This window comes from Anolis carolinensis, chromosome 6, assembly GCF_035594765.1.
Source record: "Anolis carolinensis isolate JA03-04 chromosome 6, rAnoCar3.1.pri, whole genome shotgun sequence".
In the NCBI taxonomy this organism is placed as follows: domain Eukaryota; kingdom Metazoa; phylum Chordata; class Lepidosauria; order Squamata; family Dactyloidae; genus Anolis; species Anolis carolinensis.
In genome coordinates, this window is record NC_085846.1 from 8752485 (window position 1) to 8762589 (window position 10105).

Genomic DNA, 10105 nt, shown 5'->3' on the forward strand with positions numbered 1-10105 from the left:
GTAATTATGTGGGTCCTGACTTGGATTCCATTATGGAGACCACGTGGGTATGCAGAATTTTACTTTCCATCATGTGTTTCAGTCAGTGTTATTTATCTGACGCTCAACACACAGCTGAACATTAGAGAAGAGATTTACACATCCATACTCATCAGATACATTACATCTCCAAAAGATAAATTGACTCAATCCCTGTGTAAAGAAATGTACAGATGGACAGGCCTATGATTTCACTGAACATTAAAACTTCATATATAATAGCTCTGGTTCCACCTACTGGAAGAAAGCTTGAGTGCTTTTAGGAGACCCTTTAAAATAGTCCAAATGCTAAGAATGTAGAAAAAAGTCTAACCATTGCCAAGGTTGTGACAGAACAGGTTGTATTGGGAGAGTAAAGTAATCTATTGAGGATCTGTCATTTTTGGGGAAAGATCTTGGGTGCATCTAAACTGTAAATACAGTTTGACACCACTTTAATTTCTATGTCTTAATGCTATGTGATCATGGGAGTTGTAGTTTTACAAGGTTTTTAGCCTTCTCTGCAAAAGTGCTGGTGTCTCACTAAATAACAACTTCCATGATTTCATAGCATTGAGCCATGGTCGTTAGGTGGTGTATAACTCCATAGCATAGATGTATCCTTTGGCTCCAGAAGGAGGACTCAAGGAGGAGGAGAAACCAAGCTCCTGGTGTGTTTTTGGTATTGTGTGCGTGTGTGCGTGTGTAAAATGCCCCTATAAAAAAGGCTCAGTTGGAACTGTTTGCTCCACAGATTAACTTTTGTGGTGTCAGTTCTCCTTTAAGGATTTTTATTTATTTATTTACAATATTTATATTCCACCCTTCTCACCCCGAAGGGGACTCAGAGCGGATCACATTACACCTATAAGGCAAACATTCAATGCCTTAACATAGAACAGAGACAGAGACAAACGCAGGCTCCGAGCTGGCCTCGAACTCATAACCTCTTGGTCAGAGTGATTTGTTGCAGCTGGCTGCTCACCAGCCTGCGCCACAGCCCGGATTGGATCTGTTTATGATTGGAGGATAGGTTGATTCAACACTCTGCAATATGTGGTTCTTAAGTAATTTGATTAAGATTGCTTTGATTAAGATTAGTTGTGCTAGGTAGGACTGGGATTCAATTAGCCAGTGTAAAATCTCCCAGGAAATGTGGAGCTTGATATGGCTTTAGGCATTTGATTTAATACTAGGGTTGATTTGTGAAAATAATGTGAAAAGCCTGATTAAATAGAGTACATGTTTAGGGATCAGCTGATTTTTTCCCCTGGGTATTTTCCCTGTTTACAGAAGCTTTCTGCACAGCTAGCAGCTGTTCTGAAACCACTGTGCTTGTTCCATATTGTATGGCGCAGTAATAAGTTCCACTGTCATGCTCTGAAGCATCATTTACACGCAAATATGATTGGCGTTTTGCTGGATCTCGGGTGATGGTGATCCGTGACCTTAAAGCAGGATTGTAGTCAATGCTCCCTCCTCCCCATTGAACCCCCATCCACTGAGGGGCCTTTCCAGTTACTTGACGAATCCAGTTCACCCCATAATCAGTGACTGAGAATCCGAATGCTGTGCAAATCAGATTAAAGTCATTCCCAGGAGTTTTGATGCCTCCGCCCGTTTCCACCAGCTTAATCTCAGAACAAATACCTGGAGAGAAAGAAAAAGAGCACAGGTTAAAGGAGAATTGGGCTTGAATTAGCCTTAATTTGGACTGCATTCTCTTGTTGTAAACCCCCCCCCCCCCAACAATAGCTGAATATTGAACTTTTACAAGAAGAACTAATATGTCATTTGTTGTCCTAATTCTTCAGTGGGATCCCACATTAGAACTTACAAGAAGGAAAGAGAGTCAGAAAAGCTGCTATCGCAACAGAAGTGATCATGTTTCCTTGGGCTGAAATCTCAGAGAAATATGTAAGCAGGTGCCATGCACAGTTATGATTAGACTGCCAAAGGAGACGGAATCAGCCCTTAAGTAAAGAAACTACAGGAAATAATTTGAATAAGAAATGCGTTCTCAGTGATTCAAGGGGCTGCACCACTCTGATCTCATTCAGTTCTGATTTAGAAATCACTTTCTTTGCAGAATCATAGAATCCTAGAATTGGAAAGGACCTCGTAGGCCATCCAGTCCAACCCCCTCCCAAGAAGCAGGAAAATCGCATTCAAAGCACCCTGACAGATGGCCATCCAGCATCTATTTAAAAGCCTCCAAAGAGGTGACCTCCATCACACTCAGGGGCAGAGAGTTCCACTGCTGAACAACTCTCACACAACTCTCAGGAAGTTCTTCCTAAAGTTCAGAGTGAGATATGTGTTTGATGTGTGCTTTCAAGGCAATTCTGCTTTACAGCGATCCTGTTACAGGTTTTCTTGGCTGCATTCATTCGCAGGAGGCTTCTATTGGTATAGTGAGGCCAGGGTTTGCTAGAGGTCAGACAGATGTCAAAATAACCAAATTTTTATCAAGTGAAATATTGATAAACCAAATTGAATCTAAAAATCTGTCAACTTTGGTTCTAGAGAATTAGTAAAGTCATTGTCAATCAAACTGGCAGAAGCCCAGTGTCTTTGTGGTACCATTGTTATTCTATGTGCCTGGCCAAAATATGGTTTGCAGGTGTGTTCAGGGCCCTGGTTTGCAAATAGTCTGGCAGATGTCCTTACTGCTGCTCTTTTTGCTGATCCAATTGCCACACCAGGCTTGCAAGATTCACAATAGATGCAATTGGAAAATTACAATCTGTTTTCTTGAACCCTGAAGGACATTACTTTTGGTGCATTTGTCTCTTTTGTTATATAGTAGAATCTCACTTATCCAAGCTAAATGGGCTGGCAGAAGCTTGGATAAGTGAATATCTTGGATAATAAGGAGGGATTAAGGAAAAGCCTATTAAACATCAAATTAGGTTATGATTTTACAAATTAAGCACCAAAACAAATTTGACAGAAAAAGTAATTCAATACGCAGTAATGTTATGTTGTAATTACTGTATTTACAAATTTAGCACTAAAATATAATGATATATTGAAAACATTGACTACAAAAATGTCTTGGATAATCCAGAAGCTTGGATAAGCGAAGCTTGGATAAGTGAGACTCTACTGTACTTGCGTTTAATGAGCTTCATTTTAAAAGAATCTCAGATCCAATGCCACGTAGCTAAAAGGTTCATAGCAACTATCAGCTCATTTCCCTAGTATTGACAGAAGCATATTTCTAGAACCATAATATTATAATGGGGAAATTAAACCTTGAGTTGCCTCGAACTTCCACAAAATTTATTTATTTATTCATTTCCATCATTTCTATCCTGCCATTTTCACCCGAAGGGACTCAGGGTGGCTCACAATCTGGAAAAATTCAATGCCAATTTACAATACAAAAAGATAAAACATAAGCAATTAAACAATTAGATAATTTAACAAAATGCAATAAATAGATTTAAAACAATACAATATAAAATACTTGAGCCATTTGTCCACAAGACCTTGTACATAAACCTTAATCCGGACTGAGTCGAAGCCAATGCACACACAAATACACACATCCTATAAGAAAAATGTATGTAATAAGAAAACTGCTTATTTTCCCTGCTGGTTTTGAACAGAAGAATTCTTCCACAACCTACAGCAAGTTGGATGTAGGTCAGTGAACCACAGCTGTTCACTGTCAACAACTATTCCATAATGTCTTTTTTTCTAGCACTTCTGCATGAGTTTACAGGTTGTGAGTCTTCCTTGCTGCCTGGTGACATAAATGTTTTTCTGGATGAATGCATGAGAGAGTTTTTGCCTGGAGTCTGGTGTGGTCTCTCTCACTGTGTCTCTTGCACAATAATATACAGCGGTGTCCTCTATTTTCAGGTTGGTCATATGTAGATAAAAGTTAGAACCACTTTTAGAGGCTGTGAATCGACCTTGGATTGCGGAAGAATAAAAGCTTTGCCCAGAAGAAGTACCATAATAATGCACAAGCCATTCCAATCCTTGGCCTGGTTTCTGTCTGACCCAGTTCATCCAGGTGCTGCTAAGAGTAAATCCACTGGTCCCACAGGTCATCTGATGGGATTCTCCAGGATTTTTCAATGCTTCACCTGACTGGGTCAGCACCACCTGAGAGTGAACACCTGGGAAGAGGAGACACAAGGGAAAGGGTTGAGATTTCAAAAGAAAGAACACGAAGACACGGCTTGAAATGTCACAAAGAATGAATGTACAACCCAACGCACTTGAGGAAGAGGCAGCCAGTGCAATAAGTATTGCCCACAATGAGGGGGGCATAGTGACAATCAGTGGGATCTAGAAAGGACTTGGGGAGCCACAGCAGGAAATGTGTGTGAGGAGAGACACTTTCAGGAAATAAGTAGGACGTGAAAATGTCCTTGGTTTTGCATAAAGTGGGCCATGCAAGAGAAGTCAGTATTAATATGGGCTCAGTTCCCTTAAGATGCAACAAATCCCAGAAATGATAATCTCTGGACAGAAGAGAATTTATTATTTGTATTTGTTACCAGAATTCTACAGTATGAGGAGGGAAGGAGGCATCTAAAAGCATTCTTCATGGTGCCTAATCCATTTTGGGGAAACAGTCCAATTTTATGTTTAGGTGGTACATATTAACACAATACATTCTGCATTTTATGTTTGACTTTTCACACCATATAAAGACAGGGTGCAAATTAGAATTTTTTAAAATTTTCTTGCAGTGGAGAAAAAAATGCCCAAATTACTCAAACACATGGGGATTTTGCACAGTATAAATGTGTAAATTAAAGCCTTTCCTTCTGACCATTTTATTTCTATTGTGTACTTCCAAGTCATTTCAAATTATTGCGACTCTAAGGTAATATCATGATAACGTTTTCTTGGCATAATTTGATCAGAAAGAGTTGCCTTTGCCTTCCCCAGAGGCTGAGAGTGTGTGGGTTCACAGAATGGAGACGTTCCCCTTCTTATTAGATTGTATGAAAACACTGGTAGTCTTTCCAGATGCATTTGGTCGGGGGTATGTGTATATTTCTCTCTTTGTGTGTGTACACACAATTACACCTGGGCATGTTCAAATAAGCCTAAGGAATAGAGTTGATGTACAAATCTATGACATTTGACACCTCACTGACAATCTTGACTAATGTCACCACCCATGTCTAAAAATATTCCTCCACAACACCTAGCCATCATGCCCCCTTACAAATGCATCAGTGTTGAGTTAAATGATGTGAAAAATGGGGGCTTGTGAACATTGGGGGCAATGGTGAAAGAGAAAAAAACTTATTTGGTTGGTAGTCACAAAGATATGTGGAAGGAGAATCAAACCATTGCCCCTCTTGCCCGTTCTTAACTGCGAGAGGCTATGCCTTCCATACAAAGGGGACTAGGTTCACTCCTGACATATCTTGTAGAATTGGAATGGATCCATTAATTCCCCCCTCCATAAAATGATTTCTGTTCTCTTGTATAACTAGCATAATACTTCCCAGACACAAAGCAACATGAGATGATGAACTGGGAATGTTCTAGTTGTTTTGGAATCCTTCAAAAGACACAGAATCCTGTTCACAGAGACAATTGGTGAGGAAAAAAAAATACTGATCCACCTTGGAAGAGAAAGATAGGAGCAATACAAAAGGCTGGAATGATATCTTTTAACAGCCTGGAACAGTTTAATAAATATTTCACTGGTCTGTTTTTTCTGCAGTGACTTTCCAGTTCATGGCTTTTCAACGCCCCCTATTGAGATGTTTCTGCAAAAACTGTGGAAAATACTCAATGCAAAGTTTTCTTTGGAGGTCTTCTGTGATCGCTAGGTGTGTGCCTTGATGGATTTTTAGACAATTCATATGCAAGTAGGGTTACCTTTAGATTGCCCCTGGCTTCTTGAGGAATGATAGTTGTGACCACAAGTGGCAGAATAATATCAACAGAGTCAGTCCAATCTCTTCTCTTTCCTGGCTGAGGCAAGGGGCTCTGGATTTCCTGGGGGAACTCCATTGCACCTTGATAAAGGTGCAGAGAACCAGTTGAATCCACCACCTACTGGGCAGGGCACAGGGGTATCATCTGCTCATGACATTTTTGGATTTCTGTTTGTCAATCCCCAATTCTCTTGGACAGTTCCGCTAAAATTTAAGGTCAAACCTTGTAGAGATTTACAGGTACATCGACATTGAAGTATGAATGCAGTTTAACACCATTTTCACTGGCCAGGCTTCATTCTATGGAATCCTGGGATTTGTAGTTTGGTGTGGCACCAAGAGTCTTGGGAAGAGACAGTAAATGATTTTGGAAAACTGTAACTTCCATGAGCACTAAACCATAGCAGTTAAATGGGCATCAAACATTATTTCCACACTGTAGCAACCCCTCCAGTGATCAAACGTTACCAACTGCCAATGACAGTATACATCATTTTTCTAAAGAGAGGGAAAATATCACCATTTGTTTCATGGTTTATTCCAAAAGGACCCATATTAGGAGTTATGCGGCTGGATAGTATTCATTGTTTTATGTTTCTTGATATTCTTTAGCATATGAGCAGGAATGTAAAAGAGAGAGTACAATGAAGTTCTTATATGCAGACGCCAGTGCACCCAATTTAATAATAAAAAGCCATTATGAATTTAATATATATCTGGATGCAAACTTGATTTGTCTTCTGAAGCAGACACATAGAGATGCTCCACAGTGTCTATGAGAATCACACTTCCCCCTTTTTGTAAAGAAGATGGATTTGCGCTGTGTCACTGTGTCTCTTGCACAGTAATAGACCCCTGAGTCTGCAGTTGTCACGGAACTCAGTTGCAGAGAATATTCATTTCTGGAGGCATCAGCCGTAATGGAGATCCTGCTGCTGAAAGCTGAGCTATATTGAGTTCTCCAGCTGGAACTGCTGAAGTACCCTCTCCCTAACCATTCTAGTCCCTTTCCTGGGGGTTGACGGATCCAGTTCCAATTAGAGCTACTAATGGAATAACCAGAGACAGCGCAAGTCATCTTGAGGATTTCTCCAGGTTTCAGTGTTTGTCCATCAGATTGAGTCAACTGTATTTCAGAAGATGAACCTAAAAGTAAAAAAAGTATATTTTGTTACGATGAACCTTGAAAGTTATGAAACAGAGACTGCATACTATACCTAATGATGACTTTTAAAAATGTCTGACTAGAAAATAAATTTGAGCTGAGGTATACATTCTTTCATTGTCAGTTCAGGAATCAGAAAGTAGGGGGAACCTTTCAGGTGAAATCCCTGACTTGCAAAATGGAGGGAGTGTACCCAAATATCAAAAGAATCAAATAGATACCTCCCACCATATAATTCTTTTCTACAGAAGTGAGATAACTTCCCATTTGAGCACTGACCTGGTTTAAGTATGGAAAAGAGGAAGAGAATTACGATGAAGGAATCCATTGTGTGCAAGTTGGTGCACAAAATGCAGGAAGCTTCAGTTTATAAAGGATGCCAAACTGCCACAATTTGCATATTCATAGTGTGCTTGATGCTGGGCATAAAAAGGGCTAAAAAATATAGCTCCATCATACACCTTCTGTAACCTTGGTGCTTTAATCTTTTCTTTTTACATCAAAGGGCCCATGCTGCTTGTAGAAAAGTAGCTCATTAAACAACCATATCTTCCAACAGAATGACACTGGTTCATTAATGCTATATGGGGGGACTGTCCTAAAAAATGTTCAAATCCTGGAGTCAATAGGGGGGGGGGGTGAAGAATACTCATGTTTTTCTCTTATTCAATGATACTGCATTTATCATCAGAGCAGAGCTTTCAAAGTGTTTCATTTTGGTGAAATAGGAGCCCGCAGATGGCGTAGTGGACTAAGTGACTTGAAGGTTGGGTTGCTGACCTGAAAGCTGCCAGGTTCGAATCCCACCTGGGGAGAGTGTGGATGAGCTCCCTCTATCAGCTCCAGCTCCATGCGGGGACATGAGAGAAGCCTCCCACAAGGATGGTAAAAAACATCAAAACATCTGGGCGTCCCCTGGGCAACGTCCTTGCAGACGGCCAATTCTCTCACTCCAGAAGCAACTCCGTTTGCTCCTGACACGAAAAAAAAAATTGGTGAAATGCTTTTTAGACATATAGTAGAGTCTCACTTATCCAACATTCACTTATCCAATGTTCTGAATTATCCAACACAGTTTGCCTGCTGCCCGAATCCACAGCTGTTTCTCTAGGCAGCAAGGATTGAACTTTTTACAGATTTAATTTCCAACAATGTTGTTACTGGAAGTTCATTTTATGCAATTCTATCTTTATGTGTAGTCAATTTGTTAGTAGCCATTTTTTAAGTCAATGTTTTCAATATATTGCGATGTTTTGGTGTTAAATTAATAAGTACAGTAATCACCACATAACGTTACCGTATATTGAGCTGCTTTTTCTGTTGATTTGTTGTAAAACATGAAGTTTTGGTGCTTAGTTTGTAAAATCACAACATAATTTCATGTTTAATAAGCTTTTCCTTAATCCCTCCTTATTATCCAACATTTTCGCTTATCCAACGTCCTGCTGGCCCATTTATGTTGGATAAGTGAGACTCTATTGTATATCATTTTGCAACATAATTCAGTTAATTAGAAAAGTATCCATTTTAGTGGCAATTATTGCAATTCAATGAATAAATTGCGCAAATTATAAAAGTTACAACAGTACCTATATTTAACAGCACCAGCACTCCACTTCTGTAGTGATTAAACTCCTTTTGAGGTTTTAAAATGGAAGTTGAATGTACACCCGGGGATGCTTTGACTGTGCTTCCTTTGTAAGAGAACGGGTTGGATTAATGCCCTTTGCGGGCCTCTCTAATCTCTGGTGAAGTACATACTACAATCTACTATCTAGGAGTTCGGTGACATCTCCTTCTTTGCAGGTTTTTGAACAGAGTTTGGGCAGCTGCTTGTTGCCAAGCTTTGCCTGTGTCTTCCTACAAGGAAGTCTTTGTATATGGGGAAAGGGGAGAGCCTTAGTCAGGTGACACATCTGTGAATTACAGGTGAAAAGCTATTGTATCCCAGCACACAGTTTGGAAAGCACTGCATTAGAGAATGAGAAATATTCACATATTTTCTCATCTTCAATCAGAATGAGGATTTTAACATAGCAAGACAGCCCCTCAAATATTACTCCATACCTCAGTGTTTTCTCCTTTCAGGTTTTTTTGGGCTTGAAAGTTGCAGATTGTTGTCAACTGTAAAAATATAACTACAGGAAAGTATAATGAACCAATGGCAATGGAGACATTCCTCTTTCATACTGTATTGCATGAAAATATAGGTAGTTTTTCCATGCAACATTTCATAGAGTGTGTTTGTGTGTGTGCAAACAGTCAGTTGATGGGATTCTCCAGGGTTTATCCAGAAGAACATTAGACTGGGCAGCACCACCTGTGAGTGAACACCCAGGAGAAGAAGACACAAGAAAAAAGGTTGTGTGGTAGTCACACAGATGTTTCTGATGCTCTGCCATTTGCACAAAAGAAATAGAAGGCTGTGCACAATATCTTAGCACAAAAAAAAAATCCAAGTGAAAAGTATCTTAAAGTTACAGCCATCCTTTGGGCCAGTGCCTTTCTTTGCTCATACCCTAATGTGGTTTGTATAAGCCCAATGTAGTCAACTGGCCTGGGAAGGAGAAACTGAGCAGGTTTTCATCAGGTGTTCAGAATATCAAATACTGAAAGGAAGGCAGTAGTGAAAAATTCATCATGTGAATGTTTCACTAGATGGGATGAAAAATGAAGCATTTTAGGAGATAAGAATTATTGAAACAGAACATAGCTAAGAAAGAAATACTAAAAAAAACTCTAAAAAGTTTTTCCTATATTTTTTGATTTTTTTCGTGTCAGGAGCGACTTGAGAAACTGCAAGTCGCTTCTGGTGTGAGAGAATTGGCCGTCTGCAAGGACGTTGCCCAGGGGACGCCCGGATGTTTTGATGTTTTTATCATCCTTGTGGGTGGCTTCTCTCATGTCCCCGCATGGAGCTGGAGCTGATAGAGGGAGCTCATCCGCGCTCTCCCCAAATGGGATTCGAACCTGGCAGCTTTCAGGTCAGCAACCCAACCTT

General features: G+C 39.9%; 1 gene segment (V, D, J or C); it reads right to left on the reverse strand.

Annotated features, from left to right (window-relative positions):
• Positions 1–719: 719 nt before the first annotated feature.
• Positions 720–2037, reverse strand: LOC134299851 (Ig heavy chain V region PJ14-like). The segment is given in 2 exon segments: positions 720–1668; positions 1856–2037. Coding segments are annotated over 2 exon segments (453 nt in total).
• Between the last annotated feature and the right edge of the window lie 8068 nt (positions 2038–10105).